At 42.8% G+C, this 22627-nt stretch overlaps 1 protein-coding gene across 3 annotated transcripts in view; it reads left to right on the top strand.

Moving 5' to 3' along the window:
- PITPNM3 (PITPNM family member 3) overlaps positions 1 to 22627 on the top strand; it is a 497692-nt gene that overhangs the window by 437963 nt on the left and 37102 nt on the right. For all 3 annotated transcript variants that reach the window (XR_014470310.1, XR_014470311.1, XM_083172255.1), the window contains exon 10: positions 1836 to 2006. Coding sequence is in view for 1 of the 3 variants with exons in the window: in XM_083172255.1 (XP_083028381.1) it covers positions 1836 to 2006 (171 nt within the window). In the remaining 2 variants the exon portion in view is untranslated. The remainder of the gene's footprint in view (positions 1 to 1835; positions 2007 to 22627) is intronic.

The raw sequence follows: 22627 nt of genomic DNA, 5'->3' as shown, positions 1-22627 counted from the left end.
GCCACAAGACTGACAACAGCATCCCAATATCGATGAGGATGCCAACGCTGGGATCCTGAGTGCTGGCATCCCGATCATAAGTATGCAGGGTGGGTTACGGTTGGGATGGGGGTATGGGGGGTAGGTTAGACAGAGTGTTAGGTTTATGCACTGGGGTGTTCAGGGTAAGGATGCAGGGAGGGATGGTTAGGGTTATGCAGTGAGAAGGGGAATTAGGTTTAGGCTGTGGTGCGGGAGAGTCAAGTCCTAGGCAGTGAGGTAGGAAGGTTAGGGTTAGGCACTAGTGGGGAAGGTTAGGATTAGTGTGCAGAATGGGGGTGGAGGGGCAGTGTTTGTGTGGGGAGGGAGGGTTAGTGGAAGGCTGCGGAAAGGTAAGTTTACTTACAGATCCGCCAGGGTCGAGGCGCTCCATCTGACTGAGACGCGCACGCGTCTCACACGCACGCGCATCTCAGTTTCCGGGCGGTGGGGCGACGGGAACCCTGTCCGTCTACGCTTCAGGTCGTGCGCGCGTGTCCCTTTTCGCAGATCACATGGCGGCTGGCGATTCTTCCGCCATCCCCTGCAAAGCTGGGACCCGCTCCATCTGTACTTGACCTCCGTCTGGATTCCCTGCATCAGGATGCCTCCATTCTGACAGCTGGCATGCCCACTGCCAGTCATCCATATGTATTGCATGGAAAAGGACCCTTCCACACCAATGGCAGGATGTTTTAACAGGAGAGACTGCTTGGCATTGGGACCCTGAATGCATTTATCATCTATATATATATATATATATATATATATATATATATATATATATATATATATATATATATATATATAGTCTAGTGTCCATGTGGCACCGAAACACTGCCATCTGTTGGCAGTAATTGAAACTACATCTACTAGCTTTCGAATCATTTGCTTCCAGCGGGCTTTAGAATTTCTGATATAAGAGCCTCAACCTTTATATGCCGGAAAGAGCCTTTGTGGCCACAACACCTCCAGCACATGTTGGAGGCCTAATGGTATATGAAGATATTTAGTAGATACAGTTACAGTATATAATTGGGTGTATAATATACCTTAGAATCTTATTTCTTCATCTTGGTGTTGATTGATAAATTTGGTGTATGCTGCCATATCTGCGACCGCCCTCCCACACCCAGCAAAATCCACAGTTCCTGAGCACATTCTTGTTTAAATGGTTCTGTCAGCTAGGAGGGTGGAGAGGCGATCCCATACAATAAAGATAACGGGGTTTATTTACTAAGCAGTGGTTTTGGTAACTGTGGGCAAATTGAACACTTAACGCACTGCTTGCTAGTAATTTGGGAGTGTCTATATTTATTATGGTAAAAATATTGATGCTGCACCAATGTCCTATTGTATTCTGGAGTCTGGAGTCTGGATTCTCTGTGGATTTTAAGAAACTGCCAAAGAGGCAAAACGACAGCTTAATAAATGAACCCCATTCTACCACAGGTCTGGTTTGCATATCATTGCTGAAATATAGAATACACTGTGCTAGGAGCACCAAAGCAGAGAGTGACACCCCAGACAGGGAAGAGGAACTGCACAGATTTTGCAAGATGCAGGGTGCTATAATGAACACTAGTTTCATGTTAAAATGGGGTTATATATGCAGTTATATTAAAATGGGAATAAGGGATCTATGTGTCTGTATAAACCTGCTGTAAACAAGTCTGTAAAAAATGATAGTAAAGTATGCATCAGATAGTAAAACTCTGATTTATTTTTAGATATAACTAGTAAACAGAGGTTCAGTCGTATAATATTGATAGGTTGATTTCAACTCATAATGCTCCTTGTTTTGTTTGCATCCCTAGTGTGCCGTGCTCACCCTGCTTGCAGTCAGGTGTACAGTTTTTTCCATTCGGCTGACCCTTCTGCCTCTAGACTCGAACCTTTGCTGGAGAAGACATTCCACATGCTTCCACCATTTAATGTTCCTAGATACCAGAAATACCCCCTTGGGGATGGAAAGTCCTATCTCTTAGGTAAAGTAAACCTCTACTTTAACATCATTGTATGGCGTATTAACAGGTTGTGCTCCTCAAATCAGTACTATAGTCTGTAAATGTCAACAAAATTTCAGTATAGTTTTCAAGTGCCAGTCATAGCATATATCATAATTCTGGTGGATTGAAGATTAAATAAATTGTATCTGAATACAGTAACAGTACATATTAATATTAGTTATTTGGGAACACTGATTTATGGAAATGTACACATGCTGTATATTCAGTGGCGCCCCTTTAAGAACTTTATGGTTGCTCCTTTAAGGTTAGTTTGGATGTTATCTTTTAGTCTAGTGTGGCCTATAGTGTGAGAGGGGTGGAGTTTATTAAGGACTTCTAGTTTTAGTTGCTTCCTCATTTGAGAATTCCCTCCCACATAAATGTTGTCTTGTCTTTTGTTCGGAGGTGGACTAAATGGCTGTTCAGTTGATTTGGCATGGTTATCTATCAGTTGGGTGGGCTTTCCCCATCATTCTTAGGCCAGTTAGCATCACCAGGAAAATGTGACCATATGGGTGCAGCAATGTTTTATTAATTAGTCCGAGTTGAACAATGTTTGTGTTATTGAATGCATGACTTTTTATCAAATGTCGTCCATCATTTTGCTCGTCAGCATACTAACATAGATAATTATATAATTAAATCTTAGGGGTTCACTTGTTAAGCATCAGGTTCTAAATCTCAACGCTACCAATCCTGTTTATGCCCACAATTTAAAACCGCAATGCTTTACTAGCCATGTTTTGCTAAATACACCCCTTCGTGTCAAAATAAATCTGACCTAATTTGAAAAGCCAACTCCTGTTTTATTTCTTAGATAAGTTATTGTTGTTATGATGTAATCATTGTAAAACAGGTTTAATGAGAGAACTTAACCGCTGAGAGATTAATTATACATGTGTCAGATAAACAGTGAATGAATCATGTATTTTAGTGTGCAGACAAAAAGCTTGCCCAATGAGTTTCTGACCTTAGTGTAACAGCAACATCTGGCACAGTTATACAGTATAATGCAACCCTCGCACCTTTGTCTTTCAGATCATGTGATTGGTGGCATCAGCAATGCTTATGAGCCAGTCTGTACAAGTATCTCTCTGTGGGCCTTATTCTAGTTCACTCTTTCTGACAAAATCCTTCTTAGCTGGACAAAACCATGTGCACTGCAGGTGGGGCAGATGTAACTTGTGCAGAGAGAATTAGATTTCGGTGGGGTTTTACTTCAAAGTGAGATCTATATTGCAGTGTAAAAATAAAGCAGCCAGTATTTACCCTGCACAGAAACAAAATAACTCACCCAAATCTAATTCTCTCTGCACATTTTACATCTGCCCCGCTGCAGTGCACATGTTTTTGTCCATCTAAGAAGGATTTTGTCAGAAAGAATGAACTAGAATAAGGCCCTATGAGTGTCATGCTGCCAGAATATTAGGTCTTTAGCCAGTGGCGTAACTAGATACATGTGGGCCCCATAGGAAAAGTTTGTAAGGGTCCCTATTTATCAACTAATGCTGAAAAATGTATATAGCACATAATACTTTCATAGGCAAACTGGGCCCCACTCAAATCTAGGCCCCATAGCAGCTGCACCCTCTGCACCTATGGTAGTTACGCCCTTGTCTTTAGCATATGCTGTTCACTACATAGTCTTTAATCCAGCTTGTCCTGACTATACCCACATGCCTGTTGTACACTGTTTACTTCTTTGGCTAACTTTGGCTAACTTTGACTACCAGTGCACCAGATCTCATCTTGCTGACTACACAATGTCTACTAAGCTTCCTTCATATCTCATTAGGAATTGTAGCAAGGATTTGCATTACACATGTAATTAATTCAAACTTTCTTCTGAAGATGGCATTGTTCACCTCATCCACACAAAAATAAATATTCTAAAATAGTATAACCTGCAGTATATAATTTATAAAATATCCCCAATTTTTTGTGGTACTGCTATGATTTTAAGACCTCAAATGGTAGGTGCAAAGGATGAATTTGTAGAGGGGGGCATGACCAGAGTTGGCATGATGATATTCATGCAAGGGGAATCGTTATTTATTTTGATAGTGCGAGGCCGCTCTCCAACCATTTACCATTTGTGTTTTGGTGAATACACTTTTGCTAGGTGAATAAGTTACCTTTTGACAAGCAGAGCAGTAAAAAACAGGACACACCTCCCAACTGATTTAAAATTGGGACCCCCCCAGAATCGGGACAGTTGACAGAATTGTAAAGATCACGGCTACTTTTGCCCTCTAAGCCTACTTTAAAATCTAAAGCAGCATTATGTTGTATCTCTCAGAGTTTGAAATCACATAGGCAAAACCTTTATATAGAAAAAAACAGTTGATGTAAAGTTAAAGTTGATGTAAAGTTACAAAACACACAAGGCTACACAACATAATAAGGATGAGCCCAGTGGTGTAACTATAAATTTTGCTCCCCCCTGAAGTTTGTGGCGCACCTCCAGGCTCCTCTCCAGCGTGTTTCCCCAGTGTGTGACGTGATGATGTCACACGCATAACGGAGAAGATGAAGCAGGAGAGAGGTAGAGAGACCAGCAGACACTGCTGCTTCCCATGGCTCCGACGCATCCCAGGCCGCCCTAGCATGCTCATCCACCCGCCCAACCTATATACAGTAGCCAATAGCTGGCTCTTTGTACATTAAATTGAATCAGTGGGGGGATTTGTCATCTCTTCCATGGCCACATACGCGATACAGCTGATTCGCCTCCGGTGCTCAGTAAGAGGGCAGTGGCAGGCAGCAGCATGTCGGTGTGTCGAGCGGGTGCCGACGCCCACACAGACCCCACTGCTGCTTGCTCCCCCAAGCGGCTGCTGGGGCTGCCTTACAGTAGTTACGCCACTGGATGAGCCAGAGGATCACTGCAAAGAGAGCCTACTGGGCTTAACATAGAAACAGAGGATTCGGCCCATTTAGTCTGCCCTAAATGCACACACAATCTTACACCATAGGGCTATTTTATTTGTTTGGAGCCAGTTAACCTCATAGTATATTTATGGATTGTGGGATGAAACCGGAGTCCTAGAGGAAACCCAAGCATAGGGACTAGGGGGAATATACAAACTCCACAATGGGTCATAGTTTTAATCAATTCCTTGACCTCAGTGCTTTGAGTCACTAATGCCAACATCCCATTCCTGTCATAGTTATTGAGCTGCATTGGTTAGCCTTATTGTTCCCTCCTCTAACAAAAAAACTATAGATCAAGTCCAATGACCTCCTATTATTAGCAGGGTTCACAATAGTAAAGGAGGCTTTGAAATCCAATCACAATTCTGGAAGTATCTAATAGGGACCATAAATCCTAGTCAGTACTAGCCTTAATCAGGAAATACCATTCCATTAATTCAAATAAACACTTGAAAACTACTCCAGTCCTGATAGGTGTTTTGTGAAATAGGTCTAATAGAGCCGGTTGACAGTGTTGAGCTGACAATGGATTGGATTTAATTGAACCACTAGGCAAAGACTCCATCAGCTTGTTCAGTAGAATCGTTCCCTGACTTTCCCAAGGAACACATCTTCATTTATTCATGGCACAGTACAGTACATAGCAGATTTGACTATAAAAATGATTAATCATAATTAATATCATCTTTTTATTATTCATGCCATTTAATGTAATTAAACCTCACCACCAAATCATATATGTTTGTGTAAATCTGGCTCTACAAGCCAGTGCCTTCCCAGCTCTTGACTTTACCACACCTCACTGGTACATAGTCATTACGTATTCCTATTTAACAGCAGGAGCTAGCTATAGCCTTAGAGGTAAAGTTGGATCTCAAATTAACCTTTGGAATTTGCTGCTAAAAATAACATTGTTCCCCTGTCTAGCTAATTAAAAAGATTATATGTGCACTCAGTTTCTCTTACATAATGGCAGTATTTCACTACAATTATTTCATTATGATGCTATATTCTGTACCACTAAAAGAAATTACTTGAGTGTTTTGGAAAAAAAAAGCCATCTCATGGTCCTCTAATGGGAGTATCGCAGGCATCAACAGTGCCATAACTAGACATTTTAAATAAATGCAAAACAAGAAATTGGTTATCTGCGCTTAATATTTAGTGTAGATAAGCTGACATAAAAGAAACGTAGACCACAACGAAATTATAAATATTTCTTTAAATAAAAAAATGGGGGGCCGGTGCATGTCACACTTCCAGATCAAATCAATTTAATTTAAGCAAATACACAAATAGACAAAAAAATATATAAATAAAATAAACACATATAAAAATATCCGCATGTAAAAAGATAATAATAACTAATACTGTATATCTCAAATGAAAGGGTGGATCTGGATAGCTTGAGACATTAAACATATAACCTGCATACTGAAAGTGTGTGCCGGAAAATTTGCAAACTTGGATGCTGTCCGTGAAAAATAACAATGTCTCTGTTTTTAAAAATGCAGAAGATATTTTGTGAGCACTTTACCTATATAATCATTTGTCCAAACCCCTTCTCAGCTGGATTCTACCAGTGTGTGTCCCCACAGATGTTGAGCGGTGAGCGCTAGCCTGACTGGGAGAGGGCGTTAGTACCACAAGATGCCGGGATGGCCAATTGATATCCCCGACACACAGCCCTGTGAGTAGTCACTTCCAGCGGCAGGCAGCTCATGAAAACCGCAGTGGTCACAGGAGTTCCAGATTAAATCCTGCTTTGCAGCACAAAACAGCTGGGATGTTGTAGGGGGTGCTCGAGCAATGTTAGGCAGTCAGCAATTCAGAGGTCCCTTTAAATAAATGGGAGTGACTTTGTGGGAAGGGGCATGGCCACAGAACAGAATTATACCAATTCACATTACACCAGATTATGGTCTGTTATTTACATTAAACCACACAGTAGTCCCCTCATTCTCATTATGCCAAACTGTGATGCCCCTTATATACATTATGCCAGAATAAAGCACCTACTGAATGATCATCATGCCTACTCCATAGTCCTTCTCCTCATCATTATTATTTGTCCACTTCATTTGTATATGTATGTGTGTGTGCATCCTCAGGATTTTCAGAAGGGGGTTTCCAGAGGGGCGGAGCAAAGCACGGAGTTGGATACTTAGGTGACCCACTATATGCTAAACCACAGGAATGGGCTAGTGGTGAAATGGTCCTCAGGGAGAGGGACAGGCAGGTTCCCTGCCTTAGGGTAACTAAGTTACCTGTTGTAAATGCAAAACAGGCTGCAGGGGTAGCTGTAATAATGAGCAGGCCTTGACAGTGTGGCTGCAGGGGTCCCCTTTCAGTTGGGGAGTAAATGGGTATTGCTGCCAGGTGGTAGCAGTCACTTGCGGAGGGGTGGCTCCCTTCCAGGGTAATCACCACCCTTGGCTGGCGTGTGGGGCTTGATGCACAGGTGGGGAGGCGCTCTCTGCTGGGGCAACAGGGATGCAGGGCAGTCAGGGGAAAGGAATTGTCCCTTTAACTAGGGGACCTAGGGTGCAGTATGGATGGGGCAGTTGTCTGGCCAGATGTTGGGGGTATAGGGCGCCCCAGTACCTTAATTGCGGCTGCCAGTTCCAGCTCCAGCCATTCACAATTCTAGTCCTGGCTCCAGGATGGGTCTGCCCCTGTCTCCCGCCTGGTCAGCAGCTCTTCTTGGTGGCAGCTGTCTCCTTCCATGCCGTCCAGCCTCTTTAGCATTTTGCCCCGGAGCGCCAGCTCCTGGATATGATGTCCCCTGGCTCTCCTCTTCTCCACTGTCAATCACCAGCCGGGACCCCTCTGAAGTGCCAATCGTCTCTCTGGCTCCAAGGACGCTGACCTCCAGCTGCATGCTGCTTCTCTCCGGCTCCCAGGACGCTGGTCTCTGGCTGCACGCTGCATGGTGTCTCTCACATATGAGGGAGCACATATTGTCATAGATATTGGTCAACATAGATACTTGCTTTCTCTGTGAGACATCCAACCCCTGACATGAGTCTTTCTGAAGGTGTCATTTCGCTCTTATGGATTTTGGGAAAGAGGTATAGAGTTGGTGTTACTGGTGAATCTACTTGTAAAAAATTGTAGTCTTTTTTAGTAATAATATTATTTCTGCATGCTTTGTCAATTTGATATTTGTTGTTAATTGGTGGGTGGATTAAAGGTCAAAATGTAGCAAAAAACGGCTGGTCTGGACCACACGGGGAGGCATCAATTTCCACTTCCCCATGTCCCTGATGATAGCTATCACAGGGACCCCCCCGGACAAGACACTATCCGGACGGGACATCCCCCAGACCGGTTACTACAAGCCCCGGACTGCAGATTTTGATGTCTGGTCCGGGGTTTAGTCCGAGTCCGGTTTTTACATAGTCCCAGTCTTCCCTTTAACATCTTCACATCTTCTACATACAATTAATGGTACAGTAGTTAATATTCCAAACTTAAATTTAATATTTTTTTAATACTTATAACTTAAGCACTTCAAGGGGTCTCACATTTCAGAAACTTATCCTGCCCTCCCCTTTGCAAAAATGCAATGTTTCCCTACTTGAGGGAGAAAATTTACTACTTATAAGAAAATTTGGAGAAACCATTAGAAAAGATGTTGCATTCAGCTCTAGATCCACTTTAATAAAAAAATAAACTGCATATAAAAACTACTATCGATGGACTAAAATATATTAAAGATACTAAAATATGTAATTCTGCGACCCTCTACCTGTTCATGCAGACACACAGGCAACTTTCTACGTGTCTATTGAACATGCTCAGTGCTCTCTTCCCTTTGGGAAAGGGTTAGAGCCCTCCTTTTATTCCTTTCCTCACCACTTCTATGCCCCCGTCAGAAGTATCACAGAAAGACAAAGTTGGGCTAGTCGCACTAGGTAATGATAATAGAATATCAAAAGAGGCCCCCAGTAGAAGTTACACTGCCATTAGTGGTATTGACGGGGTGTGCTACCTTTAGACAAGAAAATTTGAATGCACAAAAAGGAGAAGGAAAGACTAATCTGGTCGTTCTTGTGGTGCACCATAAAGAAGTTTTTATATATAAAATATAACTTTGATTTAATTTATTCACTTAAAAAGCGACATATAAAACCAAAGACATACATAAATGACACAAAAGGATTTTTTTTTTAATTTTTGAGGAAAAGATTCCTCACGTAGTCAGATTATCCTATGGTTTTTGTTTAGATTGTCACAGAAGTGCATCTTAAGGCCCCCACATACAGCACGATATTCAGGCATTTTCTGAGCGATTCTAACAAATCGATCAGAAAATGCCTGAAGATGCATGTAAATCGCTGTGTATATAGCCCACACAGCGATTTACATGCGCGCACCCGCCGTTCTGAATCTGTCCAAGATTCAGAAAGGACTGGCTGTACAATACAGAGCAGTCGCTCAGAAAGCTCCTGCTCATCTCCCGCATGTGTGGCTGCGGGCAGATGAGCAGGGCCGAGCGACTGCGGACGCCGCAGACCCGCTGCACCCCGCGCCGCAGAACCCGCCGCCGCCACCCCTGACCCCCCTCCCCCACCAGCTGTAGCACCCATCGCCACCCCCACCTCACCTCTCCTCTCGGCGGCAGCGGGGCGGCAGCGCGGCGGACATGTTAAAAAAAAAATAATTAAATTTAAATTTCAAAATGGCCGCGGCCAGCCAATCACGGCTCGCCGCGTCATTGCCCCGCCCCCTAGAGCTGGCTATATTAGCCAGCTCGAGACGGGGTAGGGGCAGTCAGTCCGACGGCGGAGAAGGAGAGAAGAGCTCCTGAAGTCCTGGGAGGCGCGGCCAATGCAAAAGAGCTTAAAAGGCCGCCGCCCCCAGGTGAAGAACACAGATGAAGAGGCAGAAGCCCTGGGAGGCGGCAGCCATGCAAAAACAAGCTATCAACCCTGCACCCACCGCCCAGGGGTGCAGGGGATAGCCCCGGGCTGCAGCCCAGGCCTGGGGTGCCCTGGAGAGGGGGGACCCCCACCTCCCTAAAAACTCCCGGCCTGGGCTGACTAGTTAGGGTGGGTAATGCTTTGGCCACGGGACACCATCAAGCGTGTCCCCTGGCTATGGCATTACACTCCCTGCTAGTGGAGCCTGGTGCTGGTCTCCAAAATACGGGTGACCCCTATTCATTTTGTCCCCCCGTATTTTGGAAACCAGGGCCAGCTCAAGAGCCTGGTGCTGGTCCCCAAAATCCGGGGGACCCCACGCACTTTGTCCTCTGGATTTTGGGAACCAGGACCACTCAAAAAGCCCGGGGCTGGTCATGCCTGGGGGGGGGACCCCATGCCATTTTTTTATTTTACAAAATGATTGTCTGTATGACAGGACGAGACGCTGGACCCCGGACTTGGTAAGTATTTTTTTTTTATGTCCGTTCCCACTGTACCACCAATGTTTAAAAGTTTGCATATGGGGGGGGTCGGTCGGTGCAGGGGGAACCACTAGCCACCAATGATTAACTTTTTTTTTTGGGGGGGGGGGGGGCAATATTAGGGGGAGGTGAAAGAATACTTATTAAAGAGTAATAAGTAATGTTCAGTAATAATAACATTTTTGTGATGAAGTGCAGTGTTGTACTTCACTTTCTGTGACAGATTTGAAATCTCCCGTGCTGAATCTCCCAATTTGAATCTCTGACACAAATCTCTCTGTATGTGGCTCATTGTCTGAAATGAGCCACAAGAGTGAAATCTCTTGTGCTGAATTTCCCGTTATGTATCTCTGGCACACATCTCTGCGTATGTAGGGCCCTTTACTGTGTGGGGAGTATATAACAGACCCAGGCAAACCAGTGAACTCTACCCATGTGATAGTGTTATATCTGAGTAACCTGTTGATTACAGTATTAGGTTCTAATCCTCTGATATCTTAGGTACTCCAATACTAGTAGTGAAAGGTTTGATTATAATGGGGAGATATGGTAATCTGATGGGTCTGGGTCTGCTGAATATAGAAGCAGTATTATATGTGTGCTTGATGGTAATATGTAATGTTAACCGTCTGGAGGGTAATCAGCTGGTGTGGTAAAAATATCACTTTCTCGAATCACAAGTGCCACCCAGCTAAACTTCCCACAGACTAGTTTATAAGTAGGAGATCCAAATTATAGCATATTCATGATGCACATAAAATAAATTAGCATCCAAGGAGTTAAATGATTGCGGTCTCTCAGTATAAATGCACACTTTTAAACTGCAATTTCCTAGACAATGCTAAAATACTAGCCCTAATCACCCCCGACAGATCCGGATTACAGCACACCCTTGATGCTGACAAATGTCCTGGCACCAGCGGGGTAACGCCTTCGCTCTGACGGCGGGTGTAACTGTCCCTGATCTGCAGACCTGGTAGGTGAATATTTCACCAATTCCTGTCTGGACGTAGGTAAGGTGGGGGGAGGGGGAGGCACGGTTAGCAATGAACCTAGGTGCCTTCACCGCTCACTGGACAGTGCCGTAGGGTTGCGCACACTGTTGTGACAAAAAGTAATCAATAAGCAATCATATAGGAGGACAATGGGGTACAATCACTAGGTGGACACGGTCAACGCACGTGTCGCTGCTTGCTTCATCAGGACCAACCGGGTGGGCGCCCGGAAGTCCTTTATGTACCTGCCTGCCTATGAATATTCATTAGTTTAGGGGGCGTGTATAGTAATTGGTAAGCAGACCTTTGTACTTGGTATCTTGTATAGTTCTTAATCAAGAATTGGACAGCATCGCGGCTGTAATATCGCCTGATGTTTTCATATTGAGTCTACATAAATTAAAATAACCTGTTCTGTGATGCTCATTCTTAAGCATTAAAAAAGAGACGGTAACAGGAAGGAGGGGAATTATTGATAAAGGCAGAGAACGCGAGTGCACCTGCAATTGAGAGAGAGCTATTTTAAGATTTAAAGAGACAGATATTTATATTCATGATAGTATGTCGGCGAGTAGACCCCATGCTTGTTGACTCTTGTCATTTCATATCTAATGCATGCAAGTTTTACTCGGTGGTCAGATCGTTCAAAAAACATTATGCAGTATGGGCTACTGCATCATGTTAGGACCTTGCAGAACCGTTCATGATGTGCTGAGAGTCATACATTCGAGATCATATCTTTGTGATCACATATTTGCATGTTATTTCATCATACATGCACCCCATGATATGGTGATATTTTGTCGATTGTCAAGTGATTTTTATTTTTATCTTTATTTATATTTATTGCTCTTCATTGGTTTTTCGTATGTTTCATGCCTTATAGTGCCTGCGTACAGAGAAATACCCTATCCATGGCACGGGAGGTCGGAAAATATGCAGAGAATTTTTCAAAGAAGTTTTTTGTAGACATATCATTGACAAAATGAGGATTTCAGAGGCAGGGGAAAGACAGGGGAGTAATGGTATGTCGACAAGTCGACCAGCTTTATGTCCACTTATTGCACGTACACAATTAGGTATCTTTTCTTGTTAAATTAATATTGATGTAACGTGCCCAAAGTTATATATGGGTTTTTAAGACATCGTTATTTGGAATTCCTGGCGTGCATAGTGAGCAAGATCGAAACATATATGAGCAGAAAAAAACATATGATGGTGACCAGGTGATATAATTTGGAAAAATCTGAACCTGAGTGCATTAAAGAAATATCATAGTGAAGACATAAATATATAAAAGGGAGAAGAGAATGAGGAGCAAGAGTACACTCTGCTCAGTTCAGTATGTGTTCGGGTGTGTTTATAGTTTTTAAAGGATTAAACTGGTGAAAAAAAGGAGAAATAAATAAACAAGAAAAACAGGGTGTGAAAATAAGTGTAAACTATGAAATCAGTGCTGTGTATTCATTATGGAGAATTGATTCAAAGAGTGGGGGAGTAAACTTATAAATAAGTGTTTAAGGTCAATGCTCTAATATAGTAAATAGGTATTAGTTGGTGTGGGAGAGATATGTAATGTATACTCTTGTTCGTGCTCACTGTGCGGGGACATATTATTTAGGTTGAAAGTGTTTTCATTCTGTATGTTGCTAGGTCATACTTGGGACATTTCAAAGCTGATTGGACCCTTTATACTTTTTTCAAAAAAAAAAAAGGGGGGGGGGGAGATATCCCAGTGAGTTGATTATGGTTAATTGCCACAGAGGAATACTGTATAATTGTTTTCCTCATTGAGGCCAGTTGGAGTCATGGTATTCATGAGGAAGATGAGCCTGGTCTCCTGCTTCAGGAGTTCCTGGTCCCAATCTCCTCTCCGTATGCCCATATCGACCTTTACCATCCCAAAAACCTTCAACCCCCTGGCATTGCCCTGATGATGTTTTAAAAAGTGTTTTGCTACTGGCGTGAGCGTTTCGAAATTTCGTTGGTCTCTGGTTGCATTTTTTATACTCAAAAGATGTTCCGAGATTCTCTTTCGTAGGGGTCTGCGCATTTTCCCTATATAATGTTTCCCACAGGGGCATTCCAGGTTGTATATTATGCCTGCTGTCTCGCATGAGATGTAGTGTCGTATTTTCCAAATTTTGGCATATCTGTCCTGATACGAATTCTGGGGAATCATATAGGGGCATATTCTGCAGGTGCCACATTTGAAGGAACCCTTTTTGTAGATTAGGGGATGTTTTTCTTTCTCCAAGTGGCTATGTACCAGTGTGTCTCTCAAAGTGGTACTCCTTCTCCAACTGATGTCTATTCTGTCATTCAGAATTTCTTTCAAGTCTTTGTCTCTCCTTAGAATGTGTATGTGTTTATTAAGTACAGTTTGGACCTCCTGCCACTCCTGGCAGAAGGTGGCAATGAATCTGACTTTTTCTTTTTGTTCTGAGTCGGTTTTCTGTTTGGGTGTTAGGAGTTGATCGCGATTGTACCCCTCTGTTTCCTTTCTGGCTCTACGTACCATTCTGTTGCTGTAACCCCGGTTTTTGAGTGTTATGCTTAATTGATCCGCTCTTTCCTCATAGGTTGTTGTTTTAGAGCAGTTACGCTTAGTGCGTAGTAATTCCCCTTTCGGGAGACCCTTAATAACCGGGGGGAAGTGTGCACTACTCGAATGTAAGAGTGGATTAATCGCTGTGGTTTTGCAATACAAATCTGTTGTGAGCGAGCCATCTGGGTCCATGCTGATCTTTAGATCCAGTTAGTCCACCTCTCGTTGACTCATATTGTACGTGAGCTTGAGGTGTAACTCATTCAGATTCAATTTGTTGATGAAGTCAGTAAATAGAGTGGCATCTCCCTCCCATATTATGAGGAGATCATCGATGTAACGCAGCCATAACTGTACATGTACCGTGTACATTTCATTTTCGTCTGTGAAGACCCGTTCACGTTCCCACCACCCCAGGTACAGGTTGGCGTACGTGGGGGCACAAGTGCTCCCCATCACAGTCCCCTGCACCTGGAGGTAGAACTGGTCCTCACAGACGAAGTAGTTCCGGGACAGAACAAATCTTAGCAGTCCAATGATGAAGTCATTAAAAGGGGTTTCAAGTTCCATGCTTAGGAAATATTTGCATGCCTGTACAGCATAGCTGTGTATTATGCTTGTGTACAGGCTTTCCACGTCACAAGTTATAAGCCAGGAACTCTCACTAAGGGTGATCCCCTGTATTTTGGTAAGCACATCCATTGTGTCCCGGACATAGGAGGGTAAGGTGTTGACAAACTGTCGTAGGGTTTGGTCTACGAATTGACTAGCCCTTTCGGTCAAACCTCCTATGCCGGACACAATGGGATGCCCCGGTGGGTTGTTTTAATTTTTGTGCATTTTTGGCAATAGATACAATGTGGGTATCTTTACACTCTTTATTTTCAAAAATTCATGCTGAGATTTCGCAATCACCCCATCTTTTGCTGCTTGATCTATTATGTTCTGGTATTGTTTTGTAAAGTCATCAGTTGGATTGGAGAACAATTTTTTATAGCATGATGTATCGCTCAATTGTCTCCTCAGTTTCTTCAGGTATTTCTTGCGTGACCAGAGAACGACATTCTCCCCCTTATCGGAGGGTTTTACAATTGTGTCTTCCCAACCCTGGATTTTATGTAAGGCTTCTCTTTCAGGTCTGGTGAGGTTATCTTTGAAATGGTAGGTGTTTTTGTTAGCCTCAATTTTGTCAAATTCCTTACTCACTAGTTCTAAATAGACCTTGACAGGGGGGCACACAGAGAAATCAGGTGAAAAAGTTGATTTCTTTTTCAACTTAGTGGCTGGCATACCTGGATGTTGTGTGGGTATGGGAGTGTCAGCCTCTGCCTCATCCGCCAATTCTTGCAGTGTTGCTACTGCCTGTATGTCATCATTATCAAAGAAAGAATCTATTGGGGGTTGTAACTGGTCATTGGTCATTGTACATGGAGTGGTATCTGTCTGAGAACTCGGTATTTGTTCAGATTTCCGTTTAAATAATTTTTTAAGGAGTAATTTCCTTGCGAAGAGGTGCAGGTCTTTTTGATACTCAAACCTGTCTAGGATTTTCATAGGTGAAAAAGATAAACCCTTATTTAAGACAGATACTTGGGCTTCTGTTAAAATGTTGTCAGTCAGATTCATAATTTTTAATGAGTCTGGGGGTATTACCTCCTGTATTGACCTCTTTTACCTCTTCTTTCCCCGCCTGATCCTCCTCCATCCCAACCTAGATTCTCTCTGTGGTCTCTGGGGGTCACCCCTAAAAAATCCCGTCTATTTTTTCCCATGTAGGAGGCTCCCGATTGTTCACCCTCCGAGGATTCTACATCAGATGTAGTGTACCCTGTAACACTGGGTGGGGACCTCCTTTTATTAACAGTGTTCCATTTGTAGACCTCATTGGTCTGAAAGTCAGTTAGGTCACGTTGTAACTTGCCTTTTTTCCGGCTTATAAGTTCCCTTTCTAAGCCTTCTAAGTCTGACTTGATTTTTTGATACGTTTTCTGGAACTTTTCAAGATTTTCAAAGTTTTTGAGTTTGTCACTCAGGGTGGCAATCTCCTGTGCATACTTGCCAAGCATGATCTCATCATGCTTGACCAGGACATTAAGGAGGCTTAGGGAGCATGTGGTAAGTATTTTCTCCCACTCGTTTTTAAGCGAATCATTCGCCAGATCGTAGGAGGGAAAGATTCTCGGTCTCAGACCTCTCGGAGTTATTTGCTGTTTCAAATAACTCTCAGATGTTGCTTTGTTCCAGATAATGAAGTGGTGGCGTGGATAGTGAAGGAGCAAGCCCCCCGGCCTTGCTCCTCCCTCTGGGCATGGAAGGTCCTTTAGCCCACTACAATTTAGCATCTACCTTTGATGGAGGGTCTATGATGGGAGGTTGCACGGAAGGGCGTGATGCAGGTGAGACACAGATGTAGCTTAGTTTTGGCAGGCACCCTGTTCCATATTTAGCTATGGGCTTGTTTTACTGTTCTTTGTGCCCTTGATGAAATAGTCATATCTCCGAAACAGCTGTCGGGCAGGAAGGGCTGGTGGGGGATAAGCTGTTTTGGTCACCAGCTCCCCCTGGAGTCGGGATTCCAATGTCGGTATACTGACTGTCAGGATCACGATTGTCAGGCAGTCATCCGGCACCCTAGCCACATTTCTATATAATTGTCTTAGTACTGTATTTGGATTGCTGCTATTGCACTGTAACAGCTAAAGGAAGCTTAACATACAGTAATCACATGTGAAGTAGTTCTTTGTTATCATATGCTAAGCATCTTTTATTTCTAAAATGACAATACAAGCTGATTGCTTTACATAATAGCCGTTCCCTAGGGTGAAGTGCAGCTTAGTGTGTTTTTATGAAGTACAGTAACTGTCAATTATAATTGCTATTGCAGAAATGGCATTTAGTTGGCTTGGTTTCCCCGTATATGTCATTCTGTCTTAAATAACATAAATTTATGTTGACTAAGAACAAATTTAAATTGGAGACACTTTAAATATTGACCATGACAGTAATGTCAAAGCACCGCAATAGAGGTCTTTATGCTACAATGTTATAATACAAAACTGTATGGGTGGAATTCAATTGCAGGAGTGCAGACAGTTGCCATTTTGGTTAGCGAGTGAAGCATACCTATTCAATATGGCGACTGTACAGTAGCAGCATTTTATGTTATTTTTTATTTTTTTTATTTTGTACTGTATTTTTTATTTTTTTTTCTTTATATACATATTTACTTAATTTATTTTAATTCATTTTTAGTTTAGTTTAGTTGTACAATCAAACATTCCTTTCACATACTCGTCTATCTTTCTATATAGTTTATCACACCCAACGTAATCCTTATTTCTATCTACATACTCACACACTTATTATAAATAGATCTTTTACTTACAACCTTATACAGGTATTTTAGTCCTTCCCAACCTGTGTGCTGTGTGACACTTGCAGGAGTGCCTTTGAATTAGTGGCCCAGGATGAATTCAAATCATTTATGATCAAGGTAATAGAAAAAACAAGTGCTGGTGGCTTAGAGTCATAAAATATATGGGCAAACAGAAGTGAATCCTGCCCCTCACCACATAATTGAACCTCAGGATGACATGCCAACTCTATTTACCTCATTTAATATTTTTGTGCAAAATTTTTGATTAAGAAAGTTTTGGCCCACAGGTGCTGTAAAAAAATCTGATACTTTAGGGTGCCATGATTCCAAACATTTTGGGAACCACTGCATTAGTGCTTCTAGTTTTGTCTAGGGAGGCCTATCCCGGAATCAGGATCGGCGGGATCCTTGGATTTTGGCCTAAAATAGGCGGGATTTGAATTCGGGATTGGAGCTCTCAATTCTGGCATTTCTGCGGCCATGCAAAATTCACTTCTTTCTCAAAAGCCGGGCAGCACTGAGCACCTTATATGGCTCAGATGTGCTGCCTGGCTACTAGTACTGACCCCCAGCGTTGCGGCTGTGCATAGCGCAGTGTGAAGTGATGGCTGTCCAGCCCACTCTGTCTCTGCTGTACCCTGTCACCTGGTCACTTGCCCGCTGTGCCGCCAGGGGGGATGAGGAGGATTGGTGGGGGGACTAGTTGGAAGCAGCTACGTTTTTTTATTTAGGGAGGCCAATCCCAGGAATCTCAGGATTGAGCATTTTTCAATCCCGAATCCCAGAATTTAATTTAAAAAATGCCCTGGGATTGGCATCCCTAGTTTTGTCCATACAGGCAGCTGTTAATATGTTCCCCCTCCCATGTGATTGGCACCAGGGCTGCCGACAGGGAGATGCTGTGGGTACAGCTGTCCCGGGCCCCAGCCTCTGGAAGGGCTCGGGCAGCTCATTTTGCCCACAGCAACACTCCACTGTGTGCTGCCTGTGCTGCGCTCGGTCCTCAGCAGGTCCCGAAGCTCAGCCTGGCTTCTTCAATGCAGGAAGCTGATGGCCAATTAAAATACTGCCCCAGCTATTGAGCCAATAAGATCTTGTGTACCATTAGCCAACCGGAGCGCCTGCCGGTACACAAGCTCTGATTGGCTCACCCGCCGGTGCTGCATTTTAATTGGCTGCTGGCGTCCTCCATTGAAGAATCCAGGCTGTGCTTTGGGACCTGCTGAGTCAGGCAGTAAGTGAAGGGGGGGGTTGGGGGTCCGCGGCGGGGTGCCCATAGGGCCTGGTGTGAAAATCAGTCCCGGGACCCAAAATTCCTGGTTGCAGCCCTGATTGGCACTACTAGGGCACCCTCAGCTATGGCCCAGACAAGCTAGTAGCAGTACATCAGGAGCTGTGGGGGGACTACTTTATTTTACTGTTTTTATTTCCAGCAACGGGTAATTAGAAGCTCCAATGCATTCCTTTGCACAGGGCCTTTACAGTTGTTAAGATGGCCCTTGGGAGGGGAGAAAACAAAATTTGTGCCTAGGGTGCTGAGAAACCTTGCACCGGCTGTGGGAATTCCCACAGCCAACAAGTAATGACCAATAAATAGGTGGGTTTCAAGTCTATTTAGAAAGCAACATAGCAAATCATTAATAAGTCATACTTACCTACCTTATGAGTCTCCCCTCCTGGAGAGCCATGAATGCGGTATTTGACCAGCAGAGGGAGTGGGTGTGGGGGTTGATGTAGGGGCCCCGCTAAATGCAGGAGGCTTTCCCAACCTTCCGGGCAGCCAGGTGGGGTACCCGATTTCTGGACCCTCCCGGCCATTCCAGGAGGGTAGATAAGTATGAACTCTGTAAACAGAAAGCTTGAATATGCTAACTGTATTACAGTATGTATTTAGTATTTTTCATATGTTCTATACTATACATTATTGTAAATTCTGAATTTAAAAGCATCCCATCTAAAAGCAAATTAGTTCCACTTGGTGCAGGCATATCTGTGTTGCAAAGTAAATAATTGATAGCGCTAATGCTGTGCTCATGAATCATGATTCCCAAGAGAGTTACAATAAAATCCAGTTTTGCAAACAGTTGTTTCAATTGTAGCTTGGCCGGCCCACAATTCTGAAATAGAGCACAAACAGCTTTAGGGTAGTTTAGGTAGAGCGATCAGATGCTGAAGCACTGATACATGATTACAACTGAACTTTCATTTATCAGGGCATAAATTTAGATTTATGTTGAGTGTGCAGATAGAAGCACAGTATACAATATCTTATCTGTGGCTTTGGCTAATGAAGTTAGTTGCCTACAATAAGTAACGATGATGGTACATAGTGGTGTGAATGATCTAATGTTCTTTTAATCATGAACCACTCAGCAGTACATTTTATGTTGTGCTACTCAGTCGTGCCGCTGCACCCCCCCCCCCCCCATTTCTCCTCTGTCAGGCTTGACTGATAGAAAAATGATTCCGTGTGACAGGCATATGAGCCATGCAACTAGCTTTTAACTCATCAGTCTACAAATTGGCTCTTTAGATATGGAGAATTCCATCTAATATTTCCATGCTACTCATACTGTGTGGTGACATCCTGGTATTATAAGTAATTAGTTGGAAATCCCCAGTTACTTGTCCAGAGGTGATAATATTAGAGTAGCTTATCAAAGGAACGACATCCTGTTCTGTCACTCATTACACTACAGCTGATCATAGAAGATGCAGATTTTATGCAGAGCGGAATGGTTGAATTGGGAGATATTTTGAGATGAGAGAAATAAGCTGGTGTAGTATGGTTAATAGCTTTATATGTGAGTAGAAGTATTTTATATTGAATATGGTAAAATACAGGCAACCAATGGAGGGACTGGCAAAGCGGATCAGCAGACAATGAACGCCTTGCTAGGAAGATCAGCCTAGCAGCAGCAATTAAAATGGATTGCAGTGATGAGAGTCTGTTCTTAGGAAGACCGGTTAGGAGACTATTGCAATAATCAATGCAGGATATAATGAGTGCATGGATAAGAGATTTAGTATTGTCTTGTGTAAGATAGGGTCATATTTTGGATAGTTTTTTTTAGATGCATGTAACATGATTTGGAGACAGATAGAAAGTGAGGAACAAAGGACAGTTCAGAGTTGAAGATGACACCTAGGCAATGAGCTTGTGGGGGTAGGGTAGATTATCGAGTTGTCAACAGTTATGGAGATATCAGGATGGTAACTGTTCTTGGCTGACGGTAATATAATTAATTCCATTTTGGAAATATTGAGTTTAAGGTGGACCAAAACCGCTGGTGACAACTCTGGGGTTGATAGATAGATTTGAATATGGTTCGCATACAAATGATACTGAAATCCGAAAGAGCTGATTAGTTTTCTATGAAATGATGTATAGATTGAAAAAATCTGAGGACCTAAAACTGAGTCTTGCGGAACTCTGATTGATAGAGGTAGTGAAGAGGAGGTGAAATCATAGAAGCGAACACAGATAGGTAAAATGAGAACCAGGAAAGGGTTGTATCATTAAGAACTAGGGAGTGTAGTGTTTGTATGTATGAGAAGAGTGTGATCAACAGTGTAAAATGCAGCAGAAAGTTCTAAAAGAATGAGTAGTGAGTAATGGTATTCAGACTTGGCATTGACCAGATCATTCACCACTTTAGTCAGTGCTGTCTCAGTGAAGTGTTGGGAACTAAAGCTTGACTGAATTGGGTCTAATAGGGTGTGAGAGTTAAGAAAGTGTGTGAGGCAAGAGTAAACGAGTCTCTTGAGTAGCTTGGAGAGGCATGGGAGCTGAGAGATAGGATGGTAGAGAGAGAGTTAGGGTCAGAATTTTTCAGATTGGGAGATACACTGCATGTGTGAACAGAGAATGAAAAGTACCAATAACAAGAGAGAGATTTTAGTTAAGGTTGGAATAAGCACATGAGATAGAGTTTTAATGACTTGTGCAAGTATAGGATCAAGAGGAGAGGTAGTGGCGTAGGAGGATAAGAATAGTGTGGATACCAGAGGGTTTAGGTGGGGAAGTAAGTAGGTTAGAGGTAGAGATGGTTGCTGGGGCCAAAGATTTGGATTTGGATTCATCGCCGGGTCTTGTATTTGGCTTTATCAAGCGGCGGAGAAAGGCTTTGGATTTGGATTTTTTCAAAAATGGTCAAAAAACGCCCAAATCACGTAATTTTTGCATTTTTTTTGTCCCTAGAGTATTTTTAACCTCAATAACATTAATTTCCAGCCCATTCCAGACATTGCAGCAAGCTGACATGGAACACACGGAACTTCTGACAGTATCAGTATGGTTTATTGGGGTGCAGTACACACAAACAATAAAGAAGAGCTAAAGAATTTTAATATATTAAGGAGCAGCTTGCACAACACTGCGTGGAGGCAGAACAATCACACACAGAACTTCTGAAAGTATAGTATATGGTGTATTGGGGTGCAGTACACAAACAATAAAGAAGAGCAAAATTGATTTTTTTATTTTATTTTTGTTTGGAGAGATTCGGATTCCACGGAATCCGGACAACTCATCTCTAGTTAGAGGCTGCAGAAGAGCATACCATTTCATCTAGGATGATATCAATCTTGTCTTTAAAGTAGGAGGCAAGTTCTTTTGCATTGATGGTAGCTAGTGTAGGAGGAGGTGGAGGGTACAGAAAAGACTTAAATGTGTTAAAAAGTCGCTTAGGGTTGGTGGCATGAGAGGAGATGAGAGATTGGAATTATGTTTGTTTGGCAGTGTCCAAAGCATTGCAGTAGGAGTGGTAGATAGTCTTATATGTGAGGAAATCATGAGATTTACGCCATTGGCATAAATAGTGCCAATATTGTCATGATGTGTACCATGCTTATGTTGTGGTCCTGCTCTAGCCCTATGTCACTTTATCTGAGATATGGGGGCATATGTAATAAGGTCTGAGTTTGCCAGAGGTGTGGGTTGCCTGCTGATCTCTGACTGTTATTTTAAGTGGTAATTGTTTACCAGGCCAAACCAGGGTTTTTTTTGCCTGGTAAATGAATGCTCTTTTAAAAAAATGTGCAAGATCGATGTGCATCCTGCGGTAAACTCGTACCCTATTACATCCGCCTCCTACTGTACTGTAGGTAGTTAGTGGTTTACCAAACTATACTGAATATAACATATTAAAATAATTTTTGTTAAATGTAAATGTCAGTATTTGTGGCTTTTACATGCCTACAACCAAATGCACATGCTTACACATTGTGGCTACATCTGTAAGTTGTCCCTAAGACACAGATCAGAATCAGAATCAACTTTATTGGCCAAGTATGCTTGCGCACACTAGGAATTTTTTGTGGATTACAGTGCAGCAT

The sequence above is a fragment of the Crinia signifera genome, chromosome 2, assembly GCF_055691185.1.
Source record: "Crinia signifera chromosome 2, ASM5569118v1, whole genome shotgun sequence".
Taxonomy (NCBI): domain Eukaryota; kingdom Metazoa; phylum Chordata; class Amphibia; order Anura; family Myobatrachidae; genus Crinia; species Crinia signifera.
This window is presented reverse-complemented; position numbering and strand designations above follow the sequence as displayed.